Source organism: Crinia signifera, chromosome 3, assembly GCF_055691185.1.
Source record: "Crinia signifera chromosome 3, ASM5569118v1, whole genome shotgun sequence".
Classification (NCBI taxonomy): Eukaryota; Metazoa; Chordata; class Amphibia; order Anura; family Myobatrachidae; genus Crinia; species Crinia signifera.
In genome coordinates, this window is record NC_139219.1 from 131,587,085 (window position 1) to 131,614,156 (window position 27,072).

Consider the following 27,072-nt stretch of genomic DNA (forward strand, 5'->3'; position numbering starts at 1 on the left):
CTCTGTCCCTATTTGACCCTGTTTAAAACACAAAAGGGTCAGTTACAGTGAGCTACTGTGTTACAGAGAACAGTTTACAATATGTACGCCATCTAGTCAATGTCTTAAAGTTGTTTGCAACCGTTTGGTTGTCACCAGTCAAAAGAATCCTTAATTATTTGCAGATTTGAAGCATTTTAAAACCATTTCAGTTTCAAAATCATATTTGTTTTACTTTATTCTGTTCATTGACAAGCCTTGTACTTTATCTATAGTTGTATCTGCATATGAAACATTTAATAGTACAACTTGCTCAGGTGCTGTCAGAGGATATATAAAGTACCAATAGACAAATTAAATGTTTCCGTCTAAGTCTTCCTTCAAATTCCTGTGAGTGACGCAGTTGTTGTTGTTGTTGTTGTTGTTGTTTGTATAAACGCACAAAAATACAAATACACTTTTGGACAAAAGTATTCAGGTGCCTAACCATTAGACAACAGGTATTATAATGGCATTGTATTCAAATACATATACTTCAGGTATAGAGCTTTTCGAAGGTATAAACCGCTTCCACTTTTCTTGGAATGTTTCTATGGTAATTTGTGCCTATTCATTCTGTAGAGCTTATGAGGTCAGGCACTGATGTTGGAAAAGAAGGCCTGGCTCACATCTGTTCATCCCTAAGGTGTTCAGTGGGGTTGAGGTCAGGGCTCTCTGTGAGCCAGGCAAGTTCTTCCACACCAAACTCCTTAAACCATGTTTTTATAGTCCTCACTTTGTGCACTGACCCACAGTCACGATGTAATAGAAAAGCGTCCTCTCCAAACTGTCACCATAAAGTTGGAAGCATGGCATTGTTCAAACTAACTTATTCTGTAGCATTAAAAGTGGCCTTTACTGGAGGTAAGTGGCCTAGACAAAACCCTGCAAAACAGCCGCATACCGTTATCCCTCCTCCACCAAAATGTACAATTGACATAATGGAGTGAAGCAGGTAATGTACTGCTGAGATCAACCAAAACTAGACTCTCCCATCTGACTGCCAAACAGGAGGGTGATGCGTCCCTTCACAGAACACGTTTATAATGCTCCACAGTCCAGTGTCTGTGCTTTACATAAAAAACAACCAAAAACTTGCCATTTGTCTTGACCATGGAAGCCCAATTAAGCTTGCGCATCCATGGGCATCAAACTCTTCAGCTATGGAATCAGCACAACATTGGCTTTTACGCACCATGTTCTTTAGCACACACTTTATTTTACATGATATCTAGCTTCATGGCTAAGTTTCTGTTGTTCCTTAACACTTCTACTATCCAGTAGGGATACAATTAATGAATGGTATTGCAAAGGTGGCATCCTATCTCTGTACTATGACACAAAATACCCCATGTGAAAAACATTTTTTGACTATTTTTGCAACTTTATTGAGAAAATTAAGACCTCACATGTACATAAGCATTCACAACCTTTGCCATGAAGCTCAAAATTGAGGTCAGATGCATCCTGTTTCCACTAATAATCCTTGATGTTCCTGCAGCTTAATTGGTGTACACCTGTGGTATATTCAGTTTATTGTATGTGATTTGGAAAGGCACACGCACTGTCAAGTGAAGGACCTTGTATAGACAGGTACATCTGACCACAAACCAAGCATGAAGTCAAAGGAATTGTCTGTAGACCTCTGAGACCAGATTATCTCAAGGCACAAATCTGGGGAAGGGTACAGAAAAATATCTGCTTCTTTGAAGGTCCCAATGAGCACAGTGGCCTCCATGATCCGCAAATGGAACAATCGGGACTCTACCTTCAACTGGCTGGTCATCTACAGTGAGCAATTGGGGGAGAAGGGCCCCAGTCAGGGAGGTTACCAATAACCCGTTGATCACTCTGTCAGAGCTACAGCATTCCTCTGTGGAGAGAGGAGAACCTTCCAGGAGGACAACCATCTCTGCAGCAGTCCACCAATCAGGCCTGTATTGGTAGAGTGGTCAGACGGAAGCCACTCCTTTAGTAATAAGCACATGGCAGTCCATCTGGAGTTTGCCAAAATGCACCTGAAGGACTCTCAAACCATGAGAAATAAAATTATTTGGTTTGATGAGACAAGGATTGAACTTTTTGGCATGAAAGCAAGGCGTCCTGTTTGGTGGAAACCAGGTGCCGCTTATCGCCAGGCCTATACCATCCCTACAGTGAAGCATGGTGGTTGGCAAATCTGGGTGAGAGGGGAGAGAAGGCTGCGCCACAGACCAATAATACTGGTAGTCAGCGGCTGGGTATGTGGGTACGCTACAAATAACCAAAGTTGTAAGCAATAGAGAAACAAGGGGGATCTGTACACCCTGCACTATACTTCCAATATGAAAAATATTACGTACACAGTGGTTTGGTGAAAATAAAAATGGATATTTATTATGGTCTGCAATTTGAATAAATAATAATAATAGCAATTCAAATAGTATTTATAATAATAATATAAAAATTATTATATAGGATAGTATGGTAGTAGTTTGCTACAGTATTACGCTATATAAATGTAACAGCTAATACCCGTAAACATATACATAAGGGGGTCACAAGACAGAGTCCAATGCAAATGCAAATCAGGTGCAGCTTAATTAGCTGTTAGAAAAAGTATTTTAGGATTGTTGGAGTGATTTGAAGTAAACGAGTACCTGTTTCCAGGGTACAGGTGGTCTGCCGGCAGACTTACCCGTCAGTGCCGTATTGCGCAAACGGCGTTGGCGGGATCTCCACAAACATCGACTAGTTTCGCCAGCAAGGCTTCCTCATATTGTGGGGAGGGGATGTTTTTCAGGAGCAGGAACTAGCCAGGGTAGAGGGAAAGATGAATGCATCAATGTACAGACACATCCTGGATGAAAACCTGCTCCAGAGCGCACTTGACCTCCAGACTTGTGCGATGGTTCATATTTTAGCAGTACATCTGTCCTTGTGTGGCCCAGCCAGATGCCAGACTTGAATCCACTTTTGACATTTTACATTTTAGAAATCACTATTGGCATCATTAGAATAATCTGGTTTTATTTTGTCTCATTTGAAGCTATAGAACCCAATCCAGAGCCCTGCAACTTGCTGATTGGACTCTGAGGAGTATACATGCACTTATTCCCCAGGAGTGGTCAATTTATTGCCCCGGTCTAAACTTTCTAAAGGACAAGCAATTTGTTCACGCTTTGGAGGATCAATAGTGAGCTCCATCCTCTTTTTAGTATTCAAATAGTTTTTTTGGATCACATACTTTGCGGAGCATTAATGACGCAATAGTATCATCATAACCCAATTGAGAAGGGTACCTATTCAGATACCAATATAGAGAAATTTTAGGTATATGGAAAAGAGCGCTTAAAAAAAAAAAAAAAAAATGAATAAAATTGAAGGTTAAAGTATGAAAAAATATATCCTGAATCGTATAAAGAGTGGTACCTGTAAAAAAACTTGTATAGGTTAGTATATAGTGTCTACACCCTTTTGGGCTAGAACTGTCTTGTATATCTTATTGAAACAGCTAGCGCCGGCACATCATTGTTTATATTGTTGAAAAGATCGTGACTTAAGGCGTTCTGTGCTTGATGTTATTTGCACAGTAGTTGTGCGGCTGCCGTTCCTTTTGGCCGGGTAGATGTTCACCGCGTGTAGCGGGTGCCACTACACGCGGTGAACATCTACCACGAAACATGTCGGCTACATGTTTTCATCCATAAACCAAAGAAAAGTACTTCTATGACCAGAACTGATTTATGTTTATGGATTTTTGAAGTAAGGAAAGATAGGAATTACCATTAATTGTTAATGGGGCACCTAATAACAACACATACATACAGACATGCATGCATGCATGACCACACACACGCATAATCACACACACCTACACACATAATCACACACACACATACATATACATGATTAGGAATCCGCACTCCCAATCATGATATATAGCAACAGTGGGGTGCTCCACTTAAAGTACCATACACAGTTCCAAAAGATGGCCACGCTGGGGCAGCCAAAAGAGCACGCTCCAACAAAGTAATTTATTGATACATCTTCAATGCGACATAGAATCAGTCGACGTTTTGGACTGCAGACAGTCCTTTTATCAAGACAGCATCAGAACAGCCAAACAGCTCCGCAGCAGTGCAGAGCGTCGCATTTACACTGGTTACCAGTTTCCACTGCCATAGACCCAAGAGTATTTTGCCTGTTTCCACTAGCAAAAGAAACGGGTTGATGCGCGTCCCTGCGCAAAATCCCAGGGTTTATTTTTTTTGCTAGTGGAAAAGGGGTATAAGAGAACTGCTATTTTGTTCTCGGCCCTCCATCTCTGTGTAGTAATCTCACTGTAGAGTGATTAATTCAAACAGTGTATGGTCATTATACCGATGCAGCTAATGTCGACAGGGTTGGAAGGTCGACAATGGCAAGGTGACCTGTCAAAAGGTGTTTTTTTTTTTTTTTTTTGAACCGACATGTGCGGCTGACAAACGGTATTTCATGCCCTACCATCCACTAGGGCGTGGAGGGAGAATAGGATAGGAGCGAGGCACCGTTCCCGAAGCATGGTGTACGCAGCCGTACACTTTAACAGTGTCCATGCCGAGACAAAGAAGTGAAAAACTCATGTTGACCTTTTAACTGTCGACGTAATGCTTGTGTCAATCTAATGACTTATAACCACTCAAACTGTTTGAGAATTAACTCCTAAGCTTTTTCCAGGCAATTAAACACATCAGCTGCCATTCTAGTATATTGTAAATGTCTTTTTCATCTGGGCATGGTTTCAGCACAAACCTGATTTCTCCAGATCTGCCAAGTATTTTGTGTTTTGTATAGCGGGGATGGCATATAATGAAGTGTACTTCTTATTTAGCTGCACTTGAATTAAATTACTTTCTTTATTGATATATTTGGAAGTGGCAAATGTTGTGCATTTTCATACATGCCATTCGTCATATTGGCTTATGTTTACTAGATAATTTTTATATAAAATATGTTGCTTTTTTTACCCATGTGTGACTGAATAATAGTTCACATGTTAAGGTGCCCATGCACTGTGCAATGAACTTCGTGCTTTTAGTACTAGATTTATTTATTTATTATCAGTTTCTTATATAGCACATACATTTTCCGCAGCGCTTTATCCCAGTGGAGCTTACACTCTATATTCCCTACCACATGTACACGCACACAGACATTCTAGGGTTAATTTTGTTGGGAACCAATTAGCCTACCAGTATATTTTTGGATTGTGGGAGGAAACCAAAGTACCTGGAGGAAACCCACGCAAGTACGGAGAGAATATACAAACTCCGCACAGTTAGAGCCATGGAGCCATCTAACCCATAACCTCAGCGCTGAGAGGCAGTAATGATAACCATTACACCATCCGTACTGCCCCATTGCATTATATCTAGTACAAAAAGCATACGATGTGCTACAGCAGCATGCTTTTTGTACTAGATATGATGTAATCTAGTACTAAAAGCATGGGCTGCACAGACGTTCTGTGCTGTGCGCAGGAGCGCGCATCGCATCACACCTGAAAAGTGCACTGTGTATGGGCACCTTTACTGTTTATGTTCATACAGATAGTGGTAGATGCTCAGTTAACAAGTGCAGAAATAGATAGTACCAACAGTGGTGCGCAATTAAAACAATGTGCAGCTAGTGTGATTACACCAAGAGGTATAACATCCAAAATATACCCACAATAGAGATACAACAAATACAAAAAGAGGTGTTTCACACACAGCGCTCAATGTATAACCTTAATAATAAAGATCAATATCACCATATATTTCCAACTGATTTCTTAGGTGGAGAACTCAGAGTGACTTGATACCTAAAATGATATCCACCGAACCTCACAGTTTGTGGGCAGGTGGAAGATAAAAAACAGAATATAGTGCAAATTATCCTTTGATATGCAGAATATTTTATTTTCAGTCCGCACTTGCACAGTGAAGACTTTTTAAACAGCGTAGGGTATCAGTCCCAAGGCAAAAGCAGCTCAGTCAGGTGGGTACAGCCTATCAAGGCCAACAGCCAGATGGTGAAATTCAATCAGGCAAGTTTGAGTACCTGAAATGATATCCACCCAATCACACAACCCATGTGAGTAGGTGGAATAAGACACAATATAGTGCAAATTACCTTTTTAAAAAAAGAGACATTTAATATAAGTCCACACTTACACAGAGTAGACTAATTTAAAAGCATAAGGAGTCAACCCAAGGCAAAGCTGCTACAGATCAGATGATATAAGACAGAACAATCGCAGGTCCATATACCCGTCCGGAACTTGGGGAATGGAGACCACAGTTTGTAAGTCGGATCGTTGGTTAGCAACTTCTTCCCGGCGGAGTCCTCATCCAAACACTCAACGCGTTTTGGGATACCTTCAGGAGTGTATGAAGAAGGTATCCCGAAACGCGTTGAGTAGCGTTGATAGGCTGTACCCACCTGACTGTGAGCTGCTTTTGCCTTGGGACTGATACCCTACGCTGTTTAAAAAGTCTTCACTGTGTAAGTGCGGACCGAAAATAAAATATTCTGCATATCAAAGGATAATTTGCACTATATTCTGTTTTTTATCTTCCACCTGCCCACATAAACTGTGAGGTTCGGTGGATATCATTTTAGGTATCAAGTCACTCTGAGTTCTCCACCTAAGAAATCAGTTGGAAATATATGGTGATATTGATCTTTATTATTAAGATGCTCAGTTAGTTCAGTAATACTACTCAGGTGCATGAGGGAGGGGTTAATACTGAGTAAGTAAAAAAAAATTCATGGTTTCCCCCAGCTCACTGGATAGTATTAATAACCAATCTTGAACACTACATGATAATAGAATTCAGAGATGTTGGTTAAATATACATGCGCATGTGTATATGCCCCCAAGCCACGTCAAGGCTTCTCTGTATATTGGGGGGTCCCTAGCGCTATATCTAGGTGAAGGGTGCGGCAGGCCAGTGAGATACTACCTTTACTGTTTATGTTGTTGAATTGCGAAGATGAATAGAATTGTTTGCACTTAAGATTGTGCTGTAGATGATAAAGCCTTAATTCCTGTGTGTGTGTTTTTTCTACAGAAAATGCGGTGAGGGCACAGTTCTGAAACACTGCAAGGGCACTTGAGGTAACTTCTGTAACCTAAATATTGTTGGTGTGAAATGCTCATTTGTTATGTGCTTGGCTTTATTCCCAAACTACTTGTACATCTCAAACTGCACGGCCAGTTTCAGAGTTATTTAAGCGGTGTCTGTTTTTTTGGCAACTTTTTTTGATTTGCAGATTTCTGTTCTAGTTCTTTTAACTTCAAATATATGGGGTATGAGTTTGTTTTTGTTCTATGTAAAAAATATTAATATGAATCAGAAGTTGCGTTACTAACAAATGTAATGAGCACAAAGTCAAATATGTTCGTTCAGGATTTGTGTATTCGTATCATTTTTATTCTGTTTTACTTTATACATTTTACTTGTCGGCTTTAAATATTGGGATTCCGTACTATTCCAAATAAATGGGGAACGCTTACCAGCTCTTTCTTCATAAGCAGGGATAATTTATTAATCATATTTGTAATTTTGCCCCTAAAATTGTCTTATGAGCATCTTCAGTCTAGTAGTGCAGTGAAACAAATAGCCCAGGAATATCTGGGTTGATCTGAGCGAAGTCCCACCGAGAGCCCTATACAGGAAATGTCAATTGTTGCTCCTGGCCTAAATATAGATATGAAGCTGAACATCATGAAAGTTCAGCTAACTACTTCACACATTATTACAGTAACTTGTCACTACAGTTTTACCATAATTCTACAATACTGTACGTTGTACAAGTTAATTGCAGTAAAAAAACAATAATCAATAAATCCCATGTTTATAATCTTATGCAGCCAGGAATTGAGCATTTATTAATGACCAGTAATGGTGGTTATTCATGAAAAATGGAAGGGTCATCGACTGCCATCATGTGGTCAGTGATCCCAGGCAGGGAAAAAATGTGTGGGTCCCAGGCATCCTTCACTATAAATTTGGGGTAATACTCCACTGTTACTGGGTCTTGTCACATATTGTGCTTTTGAGCTACCCCACACTACTGTATATGCAGTGCCTCTTAGGGGGCAGAAGAAAGAGAGAGTGGAGTGAGACAAAGAGGCTGGCAGGGAAAAAGACCAGAGCAGGGAAAAAGGGAGAGAAGGGTGGTGAGTGAGAGATGGCTTCATGGAAAAAGAAGAAATGAGAGAAAGAGGTGCAAGAGAGAGATTGTCAGACAGATGAGAAGGAGCAAGAGAGGAAGGGATTTGAGCAAGATTAAAAGAGAATGTCAGGGAGAGATGTGGGAATTGGGGGAGGGGGGTCAGGGAAAGAGAATGAGAGAGTGTCATGGAGAGGGGATATGGTCATTAGGTCGACAAGCATTGGGTCGACGTGGGTCTAGGTCGACACTAGCGTTAGGTTGACATGGGCTAGGTCGAAAGTCAAAAGGTCGACATGGGTTTTGTCACTGTTCTTTGTGCAGACAGGTGGTATTTTATGCCCTACCATCCACTAGGGCGTGGTGGGAGAATAAAATAGAGTGCCATGCGCAGCGAGGCACTGTGCGAAGGGATGCATTGCACTTCAAACTGTGTCCATGTCAACTGTGTCGGCATTTGGGTAAAAAAAAACAGTGAAAAACCTTTTGACTGTCGACCTAGACCCATATCGACCTTGCTGCATGTTGACCTAGTGGTGTCGACACAATGCTTGTCGACCTAGTTATGGTCGACTAAACGATCCCAACCCATGCAGAGAGAGTAAGAGACAGTGCCAGGTGGGGAGAAAAGAGACATGGAGCAGGGGGTGGCATGTACCAAGCACTGGCGGTGCATCCCGCCTCCATCATGCTGATGCTCATGGAATATGTACTGACATATGCAAAGAGCGGCTCTCCCAAAAAGAGCTGCCCTATGATGTGGGCTTCTATGGGGTTAAGCCAGCTTCTGCTGATGTAATCCTCCAAATCGTAGCCCTGCTGGAGGGGGCTTTTAGTGCATTCAAAAATGTGGTAAAAGCCCAGAAAATGGTCTTGTTACCACATTTTTCTTTAGTACATCCCGCCCAGAGAGCGAGATAAGAGTATATTCAATTGATGCCGGATCCATTCCGACATTCCTTTGCTGGGATGGATCCGGCATCCATTATTCAATTCAGCGGCCAAATCCGGATGACGGATTTGGCCGATGATTGACACTCACCCGTCCAGCGTGGCAGCGGGAGATGGCGTGAGGCAGTGGGAACCTGGCTGCTCCATGCTCACTCCCGCTATGTCCAGCTGCTGGTCTGCCCCTCCTTACTGAAAGGCTGCTGCCGGACAGGAGACACAGGGACATCAGCGCTACCCTGTCACCTCCTTCTGCAGGTTATGGCTTGGATCGTGTATGGAGGGCAGAAGCCGCTGGTATATTCCCTAAGCACCCAGCTACGCTTCTCTCTCTGCTTCAGCTACCAGCAGTGCCAAACAGGGAGATCCGCACACTGCTTCCACCATGTCCCAGAGACTTGCTTTTTCTGAAAAACCGGGTCCACAATTAAGGGTAAAATGTGTCATAGCACGTATCTGCAATCACTGGGGATGTGATACAGACCTCTCCAAATTTTCCCAAACCTCCAAAGAAATTCTTTCCCATTATCCTCGATCATTTGTATCCAATGCTTGCGGAATCAGCTCACTTCTTTTATGGGAATGCACTACTACTAAGTGCCTCAATGGGGGAAATTTATTAAGATGTGATTCCACATGGGATGTTGCTATAGGCAACCAATCAGAATCTACTTTGTTATTTTGCAGATAATAGTCTTTGGTTGCCCATAGCAACATTCAATCTGAAATAGAACTTGCATTTTAGTAAATTTCCCTCAATGCTTCTAGGAGAATGTCCTTTGGACAGAGGAGTCAAAACTGGATCTTTTTGACAAATCACACTCTGAAATGACAGATGAAGGAATAAGCAGTAAAAGAAAAGCGCACCATACCTACTCTGAAACAGGTCATCAAAGTAGCTCTGACTTGTCAAGGCATTAACGTCACAAGACCTTTTTGACGGTGTCTTGTGGTATCTTGCTCTTTAGGTCCATACACACTGGGTGTTTTTGCCCAGCATGTATGCACAGCAATGATGGGGAAAATTGCTGGGCTGAAAATCGCTCCGTGCATACACACAGAGCGATTTTCACCCATCCATGCCATGTTTGCAGGGGTGGACGACTTTCCATAGGAGGACGCTATGGAAAGCCATCCACCCTGTCACTCATCTGCTGGTAATACCAGCAGATGAGTGTCGGCAACCAGCGATGATGCGGGAGCAGGCATCAGTGCTCATAGCCGGTCTGTACACACTGGGCGGCTTTTGAGCTGAAAGCAGCTCAAAATCGCCCAGTGTGTATGGGCCTTTTAGATGTTGAGATGCTGAGCATTGTAAGTCCTGTGATTTGCTCATGCCATCTGGTACCATGTTACAACATTGGTAAAACGGAGTGTACATATTTCTTATCTGTTTTTGTTTCAATATTTTGCAAAATGCTCTAATGGCATCTTCCAATTTAAGGCTGTAAAAGGAATAGTTGGGTGTTACTCATAAGCCAGCGTTTGTGTAGATCAGTGGACCCCAACATTAATTGAGCGTGAGCCACTCGAGACAAAAAAAAAATACAACATAAAAACCTCCCGGAGAGCTGCTAAAATTTGTACAATGCCCCTGATACTATGCCGCACAACTTAATATCCCTGCACAATATGGTGCACACTGTAATGCCCAACACATGATGCCGCACACCACAATGCCAATGGTACTATGCTGCACACTGTAATGCCCCTGACATATTATGCTACGCATTGCTATGCCTCTCACGCCTAATGCATACCACCCAACCTTGCCCCTCTTCCTGCCTGTTTAGACAGATCCACAGTGTCTAATCCCCGCAGGACCGTCCCCAAAAAACTGGATGTCCCGCAAAATCAATACAGATGGGAGGAATGCATTATGCCACACCGCAATGCCAGACACATTATACCATACCACAATGCCCCCAACAGTAAGGCTTCTAATAAATTGTAAATTACCTGCTCATTGCCGAGGGGTTAATGCTCATTGCCGAGGGGTTAATGTCCGTTGCCAAGGGGTTAATAATGCTCGTTGCCTGCCCACCTCCGCCATCTTTCCCCACACCCCTCCGCCTCGAAGGAGACAGATGCTAGAAGACATATTTGACTTATTACATTTGACAGGGAGCATAGTGATGCAGCGTTACCAGGAGGTACTAGGAACGCTTAGCGCTGTGCTTCCTGCCAAGCGCTAGAGGTCAAATATGACCTCTAGCGCCTTTCCCCTACGAAGCGAGGACTGTGCAGGGGAAGCGAGCGCAGGCAGACAACAGTGGTCCAGCTGGCCGGATTGCTCAGACAAGCTACGGTAACTCGCCAGCGACGAGTTGTGGACCACTGGTGTAGATTATGCCTGGCCAACCTGTGGCTTTACAACTTTCCGAAACTAAAGTCCCAGCATACCCTGCCACAAGTTTACTATTGGGGAATGCTAAAATGTTGACAGGGCATTCTGGGACTTTTAGTTTTGCAATAGCTGGAGAGCAACAGGTTGGCCAGGCCTGGTATAGACGTTACCATTGATCAAAAAAAGAACAAAATCCCCATGCTTTTATTTTCTTCACACAGATTTGGATTATATTATTATTGCCAATAATAATAGTCGCTGTTTTCGATAAATATGACTTTAATGCTACCACGCAGTTGATACCATGTACAATTTCGGTAAAACCCTAGAGCAGACCTATTTTTTTATTTTTCTACATTTGTGTAGTGGAATGCACTAAAGTGTGTGCAACAAGGTTTGCTGGTTTAAACCAAATGTGTTATTTGACAAATTTTTAATCTGCTGTGACTACAGCAGATTAAAAATTGTCGACCTAGTTACTGTAGACCTAATGACCGTATCCCCTCTCCATGACACTCTCATTCTCTCTTTGCCTGACACCCCACTTTGCTTTGCCTCTTCCCACATCTCTCCCTGACATTCTCTTTTACTCTTGCTCAAATCCCTTCCTCTCTTGCTCCTTCTCACCTGTCTGACCATCTCTCTCTCTGTGATTAAAAAGGAAAAGTGGTTGATTGCGCTAGGGTTCGGTAGGATTTAGTTAGGATAAATTTTATTTAAAAATGGTCAGTTGTGTACAGAAAAAAGTTTTAATCATAAGACATTCTGAATTACATGAAAAACATATAGTAAAAGATAATAAAATTACAAATATAAAATATGAAAAGTAACGTTCAGATCAATAGTCACCCATATATTTTCCAGGATGCCAGTAGGATGCCAGTAGGTGGAACTTTCCAGAGTGAGTTGTGTGGATCCACAATTGGATGGAGTAATTGTAATCCAGGTGTTTAGGAAAACTGGTACTCAGGCCACTTTGTTGGAGAGTAGTAAATGCAACTGGTGTAAGAAGGATCTGAGGTCACTTGTAGTGCACCTACACGTTTCGCTGCCCTCAGCAGCTTTTTCAAGGTATATGTTTTTCATGTAATTCAGAATGTCTTATGATTAAAACTTTTTTCTGTACACACCTGACCAATCAATTTACCTAACTAAATCCTACCGAACCCTAATGCAATCAACCACTTTTCCTTTTTGTTGTATATTGTATTGGGCTGACCCCCCCTTTTTTTTTGCTTGGCTAGAGCAGCAAAGTATATATATATATATATATATATATATATATATATATATATATATATATATATATATATATATATATATATATATATATATATTTCTATCTCTTTTCTTTCTAGTTCTCTCTCTGTGATGTATTCATCAGGATGGGGTTAGCAGCTCTTTCTGTGGTGATCAGAAGGGTAGAATGTGCAGCACATAAAATGCAACCTCCAGGTCCCGACCAATGCAGGAGTGTTATAAGCCATTTATCGGTTTACGCTCCTGCATCAGCTCTGCATACACACCTATACAATCCAACTGGCGTTCACCTGATATCGGGAGAGCTGGCTAATGATTGTATAGGTGTGTACCCAGCTTAAAACACCACCAGCACATTAATCAAAGGCAGATTTAGCAGATCTGATTCACCTCCCTATAGCTTTGTAGGGTGTGTGATTAACTGCATCTTACTTAGATGAATATCGCAAGCAACAAGAATGTGGAATAATTCCAGGTATTTTGGATTGCTTAAAAGTATTACAACCCATTTGATCAAGGTTTCTAATACATAGCAATGCTTCACAGTATTAGGACAAACAGGATTTTTTTTTTTCATTAAAATGTTAATGCAAAAAAAAAATGGCTGAAACCAAAAAAGCTGTTTTTTTTATTTTTGTTTGTTTTTTATGCTTTTTCTAACCCTGGTATCACTACATAGTGAAAAAATATGCACTTTAATCAGATTAAAAGTAATGAGCTTGTCTGGGACTGTTGTCTTATGTTTTTTTTTGTGCTTTACACAGATCAGAAATACTTCTCCAAATATGACCATGATCTCCCTGATTATTTCTGCTAGTATTAGTAGCTGGGTAGCTGAGATCTTTATAAGCTTTGTCCCAGAAAATAGAGATGATGTTGGCTAAATCCACCATAAAAAGGTTCCCTTGTGGCTACCGGTGAAGCCATGAGAAAGATGAAGTGAGCTGGTAGTAGTTGCAAAACTTGAATGTATGGGTTCTTTTACTTTAAATAGCATATTTTCAGTGTGAATTTAATGATTTTATAGTAAGTGTGATAGCTAGGCCTACATAGTTAAGGAAGGCAGAGATGACAAGTAAGTGATAATTGCAATTAGTACTGTATTTAGCTAGATTCTATATCCAGTGATATATTTTGTGTTGGGTGCGAGACCCAATAATGAAGTTTGTTTGTCCTTCTGTAAGTGATTTTTTTTTTTTTTTTTTTTTGTCTTTTAACTAAACAAAATATGACAGTGAATTGATTGTTAGTGCCAGATAGTTGTTTGAGTGTTTCTGTGACTGCAGGGAAAAAATACAACTTGAGAGAAATCAGAGGAGAATAATTAGAGTAATGTGAAAATGACTGTAATATTGTGAGGAATGTATTCTTTGCACACCTTGGGTCACTTAATACCAAATGACCATTGTTTAAACACCATATACTATCTGACCATGTTCACCATCTCATGACCTCTGGATTCCCATTTTCTAATATTACTTCCAGCAGAATAACATAAGCTGGTTCCACAGTCATGACAGTAAGTTCCATGTACTCCATTGGTCACCAGATTACAATCCAATATAACCCCTTTAGAATGCAGTGAAACTGAAGGTTTGCAACTTGATTGTATGACTACCAATATGACATGCTGTCATGTCCACATGGACCAGATTTTCTAAGTAATTTTTCCAGCCCTTTGTTGAATAAATACCACAAAAATTACAGTTATGCTTAGTATTTCCAGTATCCGTTACTTTTTTTTCAAGACCTGTAGGTTTTAGAAGATAGTATCCAGGCAGAATATGCACCTAATATCACTTCTAAGCACAATTTTAAATGCTTCTAATATGTTGATTTGAGAAGTTTTGTCGTATTTTTGTGTTTAATAACTACTTGTTTGTGTTTATTTTGCATTTGTATCATGTATTGAATCACCACAAATGTTTATTTAGGAAAAGAGTGGTAGATGGGACCAGTACACAGGGCACAGAAGTAATAAATCATTTTGACAGAACTACAATAGTGCAATAAAATACAATAATGCAAACAATGATATTCCACCCCTTGGTTCCGGATCTTGAGGCGTGGGAGTATCAGTTTATAGGTGATTTCAAAACTTGTGAAATGAGCAATAATAAAACCAGATGTTACAACAGTTCACCTTGGCAGGTACTAGTTTAAATTATGTTCTATGCTAGTGCATAGGTGTAGGAAAGTGTCAAAGAGGTGAAGTACAAGCCGTACTTCACCTCTTTGACACTTTCCTAACATTCCCAACTCACAGTGTACAGATCATGGATCAAACACGTAGCTGGCTGCATTGTCTTCTTTGTGCTGAAATAACGTCCGGTTGGGTATTTCTCAGAAACGTCATATATGTAGATATTTTGAAAAAACGGTTAAAGTGAACAATGTATAATATTATTCCAGAAGGAGTGGCATCAAGCTCTGAACTAAGTTTTATTACTGCAGTAGTCTTTGTATGGGCAACTTTTTCCTAACTGGCAACAAAAATGTTTGAAATTGGATGTGGATTGTTTGGTTGACAGTCGCTTGACCACTATTGATCAACAGGTAAAAGGCGACACAATAAAGGTGAGCATGCAAAAGGTAGATATGAATTTTTCAAATTTTGTACAGTACTTCCAGAGGGTGTCCCCCCAAACATTCCGTGAGGGTTCCTACTTCCCTTTTCAGCACTCCTCCCACTTCCCCTCTGAAAGTTATTGCCTTCGTCACAAAACAATATAACACGTTAGTCATATTTTTCATCTCTCACCTATGACGATCACATCAATGAATTTCTCTGGCCAGATGAAGTAAATTTCTGCCATTGCCTGTTCAAATAAACTGCTATGGAATTTATACTGACCTCAGTAAGTTGGTTATGCCCCTTTTCATTTTTGGCATCTTAACTATTTAAAGAAACATTGATGTGATTCCCTCACCCATATTTTTTTATGAGTTACTTAAGAGTTGCTCACACAAAGACTACTGCAGTATTGAAATACAGTTCAGAGCTGGACACGACATCTGGTGAAACAGTATTATACAGTATTCACTTAAACCTGTTTTTAAATATACTACAGGTTGAGTATCCCTTATCCAAAATGATTGGTACCAGAAGAATTTTGGATAACTGATTATTCTGTATTTTGGAATATTTTTATATGTGAATGAGGTATCTGATGTGCTTATACAACATAAACGCAAAACACATGAAATACACACATTTATTTTATTTGTGCATGAAACAAGGTTTTAAAAAAAAATGAAACAAAGTTTGTGTACAATCTCAGGCATTGAATTGGAATGCCAAGCAATAATTTTCTTGCACATATTTAGTGGCAGTGATATTTCCCCAGTAGTTCCAGTTACCGATGTAGCCAGTAGCTTTTTAGCAAAAAAAAATAAAAGTATGTTTTGGAGACTATGGTTTTTGGAATAATTTTGATAAGGGATACTCAACATGTATTTACATACAATTCATGCAATCTACATTTGATTTGTACTACATAGCATACTTGCCTTCCTGACACTCTACATGAGGGAGAAAATGCTCTGTTCCTGGGCTTCCCTGGTAATGTATGATTGCCATCACCTGTGGTGAAACACCTTTCTTACCAATTACCTAGCTCACCACTGGTCATGGCAATCATACATTACCTGGGAAGCCCAGGAACAGAGCATATTCTCCCTTGTGGAGAGGGTCAGGTAGGCAATTATGCTATATAGTTATTGCTGCATTGTCTATTTGGCTTTTTCAATTTTAGCTGAACGGAGGCGTGCATCGAATCGGGATAGAAAGCTTAAAACCATGTTCTATTTCCATACGATGTCTATGCAATCCCTATTCCATTTTGACTATATAGTCCAAATGAAATGTCAAATTGTACTGTGTGTACACAGCATTACAGTACAGTATTTATTTTTTTATTATTTGATTTATTTTTTTATTTTTCTATTTTACAGAAAATGCTAGCAAAGACAAAATGAGGTCGGGTTCCACCAAGGCCTAGAACTGTCCTATTAAGAACAGTTCTGCACAGGCAATATACGAATGGCCCAAGGAAGCTCGCAAGTGGATTTTCAGGTTTTAAATGACCTGCGGCAGAAATTCCCTGAGGTGCCTGAAGTTGTTGTTTCACGGTGCATGCAACAGGTTAGTGCTTTCAATCAATTAAAATGTGTCATGTATGTGTACAGGGGTGTGTCTGTATACTTGTATGTTTATCTATATCTATCCCAATGTAATGTGTACCAATTTTGTGCAGTTAGTTTCCTGTCACTCATTACTGTTCTTCCTTAAGTATTTTTAAGGCTTAAAGTTGTCAGTGAAAGAATACATGTTACATTCCTATATCCTGAATTCTGTTTTTTAGAATAACAACAATCTGGATGCTTGCTGTGCAGTCCTATCCCAAGAAAGTACAAAATACCTGTATGGTGAAGGTGACTTGTCTCTTTCGGAGGAATCTGCCATTGGTTTAAGAAATCACATGACGTCCCTTAATTTGGATTTGCAGTCGCAATACCATGATGGCAGGGACGGAAGTAGAATGAATGGAAGCAGTAGGACTTTAACTCACAGCATAAGTGATGGGCACCTTCAGGGTGGGCAGTCCAATGAACTGTATCAACAAGAGCCGCAGACTGCACCTGCTAGTGTACCTTCCAATTTTAATGTCTTTGGAATTGCAAATACAATACATGCTTCAAACCCAGGCCATCAGTTTGGACTTCATTTAGGCAGCAAAAGCTCTTCAGGCTTACAAACACCCAGGTTCAATCCGATCATGGTTACCTTGGGTCCAAATATCCAGTCTAATCGTAATACCCCTACATCTTTGCACATACATGGTGGACCACCGCCTGTACTTAATAGTCCACATGGAAATTCTATCTATATTAGACCTTATATTACTTCTCAAAGTGGCACACCACGGCAAACACCCCAACAGCCTGGATGGATGTCTCAGATTCCGACACAGGTCTATCAGCCATCACAGCCCAATCCCTGGACAACTCTGCCTTCTTCATATACTCAGTCACATACCTCAGCCCAATCGAACCAGCAGGGTCACCAGACCTCTCATGTGTACATGCCCATTAGTTCACCCACTACGCCTCAAGCACCAGTGCTTCATTCATCAGGTGGTAACACCCAGCCCTCCACCCTGTACAACATTCAGAATATTTCAACTGGTCCCCGGAAAAACCAAATTGAAATTAAACTTGAACCACCACAAAGAAGTAATTCAATGTTGCGTTCCACAAATTCAAGAAGTTCCACTAACCCATCTTCTTTAAACCATCATACAAGGAGCCAACCCACTGTTTACTTTGCAGGCCCACCAAACACAGATGAGATGATCAGCCGCAACCAACCTAAGGTCTACATTTCAGGTCCTGGTGGTGATGACCAGGTTCTTCGGAATCAGCCTACTCTCTTCATTTCTGCTAATTCTGGTGCTGCAGCCACAGCCAGAAATGTCTCTGGGCAAGTAAGCATGGGACCTGCTTTCATTCATCATCATCCACCCAAAAGCAGAACACTTGGAAACAACGCAACTTCTCCTCGTGTTGTTGTGACTCAGCCAAATACAAAATACACATTTAAAATAACAGTGTCCCCAAACAAACCGCCTTCGGTTTCACCTGGGGTTGTTTCCCCCACCTTTGAGCCTACAAATCTCCTTCCATTTGCAGAGTCGGAAGGTATTGGTTTAACGGACCCTATTTTAGCACACGATAGATTGAATGACTCCAGGAAATTGAGCATTGGTTCAGATGATGCAGCATATACACAAGGTAACATACTTTTATTTTGTTTATTTTTTTTTTTCTGTAGAATAATGTACAAAAGATCTTCAGAATGACGGCACTCACAAAGTGAGTTTTATTGGCCAATTTGCCTAAAGCAACTTCTGTATGAAATTTGCCTTTTCATTTTCTGTTGTGTTTCAGGTTAACCAGCTTTTATCTGTCCAGTTGGGTCACATTTATCCCACTATTGAATCTACCCTTTGCATTACATAGAGTTCTTTGTTAACCAAAAAGACATTTAAGATAATGAGGCTATCACTGGTTCTTAAACCCTAGTTTTCACAGAATGTGCACCTGTGAAGCTAGACTCTTCCGTTTCATATAGGGGGTTATTCTGATTCACTTAGGCACAATCACTCTCTAATGGGCAGAACCATATGCACTGCAGGAGGGGCTGATGTAACATGTGCAGAGAGAGTTAGATTTGGGTGTTTTATTGTTTCTGTGCAGGGTAAATACTGGCTGCTTTATTTTTACACTGCAATATAGATATCAGTTTGAAGTACACCCCCATCCAAATCTAACTCTCTGCACATGTTACATCAGCCCCACCTTTAGTGCATATGCTTTTGTCCATTAGAGAGTGATTGTGCCTTTCTGAGTGAATCAGAATAACCGCCATAGTTTGTGCATTAAAGTTCAGTGCCCATAAGGCTAGATCTGCGATGATTATTAAATTGCTCTGTTGATACAGAAGATTTCAGAATGGGTTATCCACCAAAGCACTTTTTTAGTACTATATTTAATTTAAACAACTAGTATTATTCTTCCTTTTAAGATACTCTACCGACATTTCAAGTTGCAATGAAAGAAATACTTGTCAATCTGTGAATCTGTATACTGTTTTAGAAATTTGACTGCTGTGGGTAAAATAAGGGTAGACCCCTTTCTAAAGCTATTTAGCAACCATTCAGATGCTAGCTTTCATTCATCTAGACCAGGGGTTCTCAAACTCAGTCCTCGGGACCCCACACAGTTCACGTTTTTCTGGTCACCCGGTAGGTGCACAAGTGCATTTAATACCGACTGAAACATTTTAAAAGATCCACAGGTGGAGCTAATTATTTAATTTGTGATTCTGTGTGGAGACCTGTGAAACATGCACTGTGTGGGGTCCTGAGGACCTGTGATCTAGACTATACTAGGAACTGCGGTATTTATTAAATACAGTACACCTTTCACAAACTGAGCATGTTGAAAGCTTTTCTCTATACTGTACTTCAATCACTCACTGGCTATGAAAGCCATTGGCCAATGCTTTTGAAGCATTTCAAAACCTAGGATGGAATTCCGTTGTTCTAAATAACCGCCATAATTAATGGGCATCCGACAGAGCAACACAGTTGTTTTAGGCACCCGAAATAGATAGGCTTTTGCCACATATAGCGGCTTTCCAGCTGTTTTGAAACTAAAAGTCCCAGCATGCTCTACCAGCTGAGGGTTGGGAGGATATGCTGGGATATGTGGTTTCACAAAACCTGCAGCGCCAAAATCCATTTTGGTTGTTAAGTTAAAAATACAAGTAAACTTGGGGGTGCATTAACATTTACTCACAGAAGTAATAGGTTATTTTCAAAACAATGCAAAGAATCAAATGACTTACTGAAAAATATACATAGTGGCTTATTTCATTTCATGTGGATATAAGAAACCTGGCCATAAAGCAGGAAGGTGCAGTGGGCTGCATTGTACTGTCATAAAAAACAGCTTATAGTGTCCTGATTGTCCACCAGATAAATGTCATAGGCACACTGCATGGATGCCACTCAGCACTTTTATGGCAGTAAATAGATAGCACCCTGACAGAGTGAGCATTCGGCACAGCCTACCCAGTGCTGCAGTCATGTGACGATATAGAGTTCGCCCAATAGCGTTACATTGCTAGCCTGTGTTTGTCACATAACTGTAATGCTAATTATGTTCTGCTGCTAGCTTGGGGTCATGCCTATTAAATATGAGGAATGGATCTCTGGAGCCTTCCTTCACTCATCCCTCCTCCATGAAATAACGCAATGCCAATATATTGTTTCCTGTGGTGACTTATCTGCTCCCAATGGCTTTAGCTGCCCAAGGGGGCATGTGACTCAGTTCCATCAGTCATGTGACAGGAGCTGTATTCTTGGGAGTACACTTGGGCTAACCTTAAGTAGGCTGCCTATTTCCATCACTGACACCCCTGCCCTGCAGCCTATCCCCATTGTGGACATTCTGCGAGTATGTGTTTTTCACGTATCAACATATCAATTTCTGGGTATGTACATTTTTGGATTTGAAACTGCAGGTAACTGTTAATACAAGGATGATTTGGTTGTCCTCTTTTACAGCAGTCGACATTATGAAAGTCAGCCTAGTGGCTGCATCCCATGCACAAAGAGTTAATATTTCTCTCCTTGGATTTCGACCAGACTCCAGTTACAGCACCAAACAAAGGCGTTTCTGCACAAATGTAGTAACTAGCATAGATTATAGGAAGCATATAACTTGTATGTTACTAATTATAGGCACTGGTTGCAGTGTACAAATGTAGAATGAGGCATATTGAGAGAGAAGAAAATATTTAATTTCATACACGGTCACTTGAATATAGGAGGGTGGAGCTCACGCTGACCTATGTAACGCACACAGCATTATTTACCTTTATCATAGGTCACATGGAAACAACAAGTGCACTAAATATATTTATATGCATCATACCAGAAAACTCGGAGCAGCACACCAGTGAAAAAAAGAAAGCGTTAGAATGCCAGAGCTATGTACAAAAGTGATACAGAAGTGATGAATTTAATTAACATATTATAGGAATAGTTCTAGTGATAACATTAGTAAGGGAAAAGTGTTAAATGAATGTGTAGTAGTGTGCCACCTGCAAACCATCCAGCCACACCAATCCAGGGGCACTGCACCCTACGCCCATATGAACCCCAATATGGGTTCTATAATTAACTAGTATTTCTCAATATTATCCCTAGCTTTCATGTATCTGCAGAGGCGGGCTGGGCAGTGTGCCATGTGCCCCCGGGCCTCTCAATTCATTTTCTGTGCAGGCCGCCATTGTTCTGAGGCTGCTGCTGCAGCCAGGCTGACCAGTTTCCGACTGGTCTCCATAAACATGGCCGCCGGCCTCCTGCACTGAGGACATGTCTAGTGCAGGAGGCCACTATAGATTCTCTGTTTGTTCCACCTACTTCCTCATGCTGCAGCCTGCTGCTGCCTCACTTGTCTGGCATCAATGTAAGGGACTGTACAGGCTGAGCAGCCTGTGGGGTTCATTATTATACAAGGGGGAGCAGCCTGTGCGGGTCCAGTTAATATTATTAGGGGGGGGGAGCAGCCTGTGGGGGTCCCATTATTATTATTATACAGGGGGAGCAGCCTGTGGGGTCCCATTATTATTATACAGGGGGAGCAGCCTGTGGGGGTCCTGTTGTTGTTATTATTATACTGGAGGAGCAGCCTGTGGGGGTCCCCTTATTATTAATATTATACAGGGGGAGCAGCCTGTGGGGGTCCCCTTATTATTAATATTATACAGGGGGAGCAGCCTGTTGTGTCCTGTTATTATAAAGGGGGAGCAGCCTGTGATGTATTTTTATTATACAGGGGGAGCAGCCTGTGGGGGTCCTGTTATTATTATACAGGTGGAGCAGCCTATGGGGGTCCCGTTATTATTATACAGGGGAGCAGCCTGTCGGGGTCCCGTTATGATTATTAATATTATACAGAAGGAGCAGCCTGTTGTGTCCTGTTATTATAAAGGGGGAGCAGCCTGTGATGTATTTTTATTATACAAGGGGAGCAGCCTGTGGGGGTCCTGTTATTATTATACAGGGGAGCAGCCTGTTGGGGGTCCAGTTATTATTATACAGGTGGAGCAGCCTATGGGGGTCCCGTTATTATACAGGGGGAGCAGCCTGTGGGGGTCCCGTTAGGTTTATTATTATTATACAGGGGGAGCAGCCTGTGGGGGTCCCGTTAGGATTATTATTATACAGGGGGAGCAGCCTGTTGGGTCCTGTTATTATACATGGAGAGAAGCCTGTGGGGTCCTGTTATTGTTAGAAGACAGGGGGAGCAGCCTGTTGTGTCCAATTATAGAAGGGGAGCAGCCTGTGGTGTAATTTTTTTATACAGGAGAAGCAGCCGGTGGGGGTCCTATTATTATACAGGAGAAGCAGCCTGTGGGGGTCCTTTTATTATACAGGGGAGCAGCCTGTGTTATCCTATTATTGTTTTTGGTACTTGTTTCCTAGCACGGCGCCCGTCGGGTCCCATTGCATACCATTAGTTAAGGTATGCGATGGGACCCGATCAGACCCGATATTCGGGTTTTTAGAGCTTCACATACAATTTTAAAACCGCGTTGCATTGTATGCCATTACAATGGCATACGATGCGCCGCAATGCAATTACACCCGATTAAACATTGTACAGACACCCTGATGGCTGATAACAATGTTAAATGCACCCACACACCCGATTTTTTTTTTTTTTTTTTTATTGTACACCCATCCTGATGTGTAATTATTATGTGAAATGGCCCCCATTGTTAACGCCACCCCACTATCAACACCAACCCGAAGCGTGGCAAGCGGTACGCGTCCTCCGACCTTTTCATACCCCACTATCCACGTCGGAGTGGAGTTATTTTTAGATAGTGTGGCGAGCGCACGCGGAATACATGTGAAGTAATCCGCGTCCCCTCGCGGGGCTCACTGCGCTCGCCACGCTTTGGGCTCTATATAAAATCAACTCCACGCCAGCGTGGCTAGTGGGGGTATAAAAAGGTCAGAGGACGCGTACCGCCACGCTTCGGGTTGGTGTTGATACTGGGGTAGCGTTATCAATGGGGGGGCATTTCACATAGTAATTGCCCATCAGGGTGGGTGTACAATTAAAAATCGGGAATGGTGGGGCATTTAACTTAGTAATCAGCCATCAGGGTGGCTGTACAATGGGAAATCGGGTGTAATCAAGTCACATCGCACCGATTTCATAGACCTGATGCCATAAGATTAAAATAGGTGGCGCCGTGCTAGGAAACAAGTACCTTGTTGTTGTGTTTTTTTTATTTTTTTTTATTAATACATATTTTTAAACCGCAAAACCTAAATTTAACTATGCACTGTTACTTATGGGCCAGTGCTCTGTACCCAGGCTAAAAGTTGCCAGCCAGCCCCTGTGTATCTGAGTGATAGAACTAAACTGATTGAGCATTTGCCAGTTTGTATTTCTGTAATAACCTATATATGACTGGATGGCCATTGCAACACCCATCTTTCAGACAGACAACATAATTGTGGTACTACTTGTATGGTGCCATACAGGCAAAATTATAATAAAGGACAAACAAGACCATATAAAATTTTCAAATAGGCAGTATAAGAGAAAAGATTAAATCATGCGGTTAACAAAGTGAATCCCGGTTATTATTCGTAGTACTAAAGGGTGTAATATGTTCAGAAGCCCTGATTGGGAGTTATAGCACCCGGTGGGGGTTGGGTGTAAACCTAGAGGCTAGACCAGTGGTAGATAACTCCAGTCCTCCAGAGTTACCAACAGTTTACATTTTCCAGACAACCTAGCAGCTGCACAGGTGCACTCATTACTCACTAACATGTTATAAAAGATCCACAGGTGGAGCTAATTACTTCACTTGTGATTCTGTGAGGAGACCTGCAAAACATGCACTGTTGGTAGCTCTCGAGGACTGGAGTTGGCTACCCCAGGGCTAAATGATACTACTTGGGAGACCTTACATCCTAGTGTAGTTGGGAATTGTGTTAATAATTGGAAAAAGGGGTGGGGGGGGTGGGGGGGGTAGGAAATGTAACCCGAGACTCCTTTTGCTGCTGTTGCATATTTTAGCACAGTTGCTACCTCCCCCCATGATTAAGACACATTGTGTAATATGTACCCATCTTTACGGTATTAAAACTAACTTCATCTACTCATTTACTTATTTGTTGGAATGAGCATTTGCTGAGAGTGGTACCATTATTTGTAAAATTAGTGGATAATCAATAAGGAATACACTTTTTTTCTTTTTATGGCATTGACAAAGTGATACCCTGTAGAGGCAGCACAGTTGCTTATGATTTGTTTCATTGTAACACAGAGCACTGTAAAAGTTACAGTTCTAAAAGATAGCAATAGTGATCATCAGCAAAAAATCCTGATAAAAATCTGATAAAATATGTATCTGAATGATAGGTCGCCTTTGACAAAAGTTTGACATGCGGTAGGTTGACATAGCAATTGTCGACACGTGAAAAGGTCAACATGATTATTTTTTCATTTTTGGACTAATAATCACTACTTACATTTAACCTAGGCTGTAATAAGAAAACAGGGAATCACGGTCCATATAAATGAACCGTGAACTGGTTTTCCAAATCTTAACTTTCCCTAATCCATTTAATAATAGTTCATATTGGTATTTGATATTTGTTCTTGAAGCATATTCAGCTGACATTGTAGTTTGCCTGGCAACAGCTCACACTTTAGCAAATGCATGTTTATGTATAGCAAAAAAAAAAAGGTTTGTTTTGATAGCAAATTTTATGAAATTTCCTTTTCTATACCTACATTTAATGCTCTGTATTTTGCAGCTTTACTGGTACATCAGAAAGCGAGAATGGAGCGACTTCATCGGGAACTTGAAGTGCAAAAGAAAAAGCTGAACAAACTTAAAACAGAGGTCAATGAAATGGAAAATAATCTCACTCGTAGACGTCTAAATAGGTCTAATTCAGTTTCCCAAATTCCATCAGTAAGTTTTCATTTCCTTGTTTTAAAATCCAAGTTAATTTGTAATATTTAACAAAAGTTAAAAATGTTTTTACATAAGCCAGTGGTTATTGCACGAAGTGCACTGTGAAGGAAACCTATGTAATACCCCTTTCACACCGCACTTGTTAAATGGTATATTGCCATTTTTTTTTTATTATTATTATTTTAAGGCTGCAGTGGGAAAGCCCCAGAGTTGATTTACCGGTTAAAGGTAACCGGTATTTCAAAACATTTAAAAAGCAGAGTCCTACACGTTTCAGAGCCGTTTTTTATGCAGTGAGAATGGCTTTGAAACGGTATTTAGTAAAAACAACAGACAACAGAGCTGTGATAGGCTGGCTGGCTGCCTTGCAACGTGTTCAGGGGATTAAACTGGTTGACTGATGTGAATGGTATTTAAACGGTATTTAAAACGGTAATCTACTGCAATGTGAAGGATCAGACCCATTTTAAATACAGTTTCAAAATACCGGTTTTTAAACCGTTTAGGCAGTGGGAAAGTGGTAGAAGAGGTATGTGTTGTGTTGGTTTGTTATTTCTATAGAAAGACATACACAAAACACTTTACAACTGATTTTTTTTTCACTTATTGACAAAATTAAATCTTTTGCTTTATGATCTTTAGTGCACAAAGGCAGAGTACACGTTGCATTAAATGAAGGAGCTGTTAACTGCTGTTGGCAACTGGCATTGTGAATGTATCCACTTTTTACGGTAGACCGATTCTGCTTACACCTACATAGACTGCAAGCTGAATCTACTGTCTGCAGATAACTGTCTGCTTCTGAGCTTAATGTAATATATCCTTTAAAGTCTGATCCAGTTTCTGCAGATGAGTACCCTTATGGGTGGCACATAAAACCTACCAACATGCCCTATCCCTATCACTATTGCTGTGTAACATTTTGAATTTGTCTCCTTTAAAGCTGGAAGAAATGCAACAGTTAAGGAGTTGTAACAGACAGCTGCAGATTGACATAGACTGTCTCACCAAAGAAATAGATCTTTTTCAGGCAAGAGGTGAGTTAGTGGCATCTGGGTTAAGAGAAATATGTTCTAAAACAATGTCTAGGGCTCTTGAGAATATGGTTATTGTCTGTAATTCTGTTGTGCAGAATTCATAACCTTTAAACACAAGCACAAAAACAAAGTAACTGTTATATTAAGACAATGGTGTGAGCAGCCTCATATCGCCTATATTAAATACTCCATATTAACATACTCAACAGTCCTATTTAAAACTCGGCACTAAAAACTAACACATTGGTCTTTTTCACTAGCAGCTTACAATTTCAGGCAAATTCAACTATTTGATCATCAAAAATGGGACTTACCCTGAAGTAGTGTAATTGAAGGTAAAAACACCACTGTAACCCAAGTACTGGTTTCCTTCAGTACTGATGGTGGGAGCCAGTGCCGTGGGTTGCAGAGTATCTAGACAGCATGGAATCTGCTAAAAAACAGCCCACCAAAAATGGCCACTGTCTTGGAAGACACAGATGCTAATAGCCCTACTGGACCTCTATTGTTTGTCCCCGGAGCACAGGGGGGTGCAAAACTTCCAAGTTGTGCCACTGGCAGTAGAGATTTTATTTCCCTGCACATATAGTGGCATATAATGGAAGGGTTTTTCAAATACTACTAAATCAGAGAACCATTGTCATTAGGTCGACACCACTAGATCGACATGCTGAAAGGTCGACATGGGTCTAGGTCTACAG

General features: G+C 40.9%; 1 protein-coding gene across 2 annotated transcripts in view; it reads left to right on the forward strand.

Annotated features, from left to right (window-relative positions):
- The window catches only part of TAB2 (TGF-beta activated kinase 1 (MAP3K7) binding protein 2), a 62,855-nt gene that overhangs the window by 26,890 nt on the left and 8,893 nt on the right, over window positions 1-27,072 (forward strand). The window contains exons 2-6 of one of the 2 annotated variants that reach the window (XM_083176519.1): window positions 7,095-7,141; window positions 16,709-16,898; window positions 17,119-18,547; window positions 25,171-25,331; window positions 26,278-26,371. In XM_083176519.1, coding sequence (XP_083032645.1) covers window positions 16,797-16,898; window positions 17,119-18,547; window positions 25,171-25,331; window positions 26,278-26,371 — 1,786 coding nt within the window. In that variant the 5' untranslated portion in view covers window positions 7,095-7,141; window positions 16,709-16,796. The remainder of the gene's footprint in view (window positions 1-7,094; window positions 7,142-16,708; window positions 16,899-17,118; window positions 18,548-25,170; window positions 25,332-26,277; window positions 26,372-27,072) is intronic. The other variant, XM_083176521.1, reaches the window with a different exon arrangement.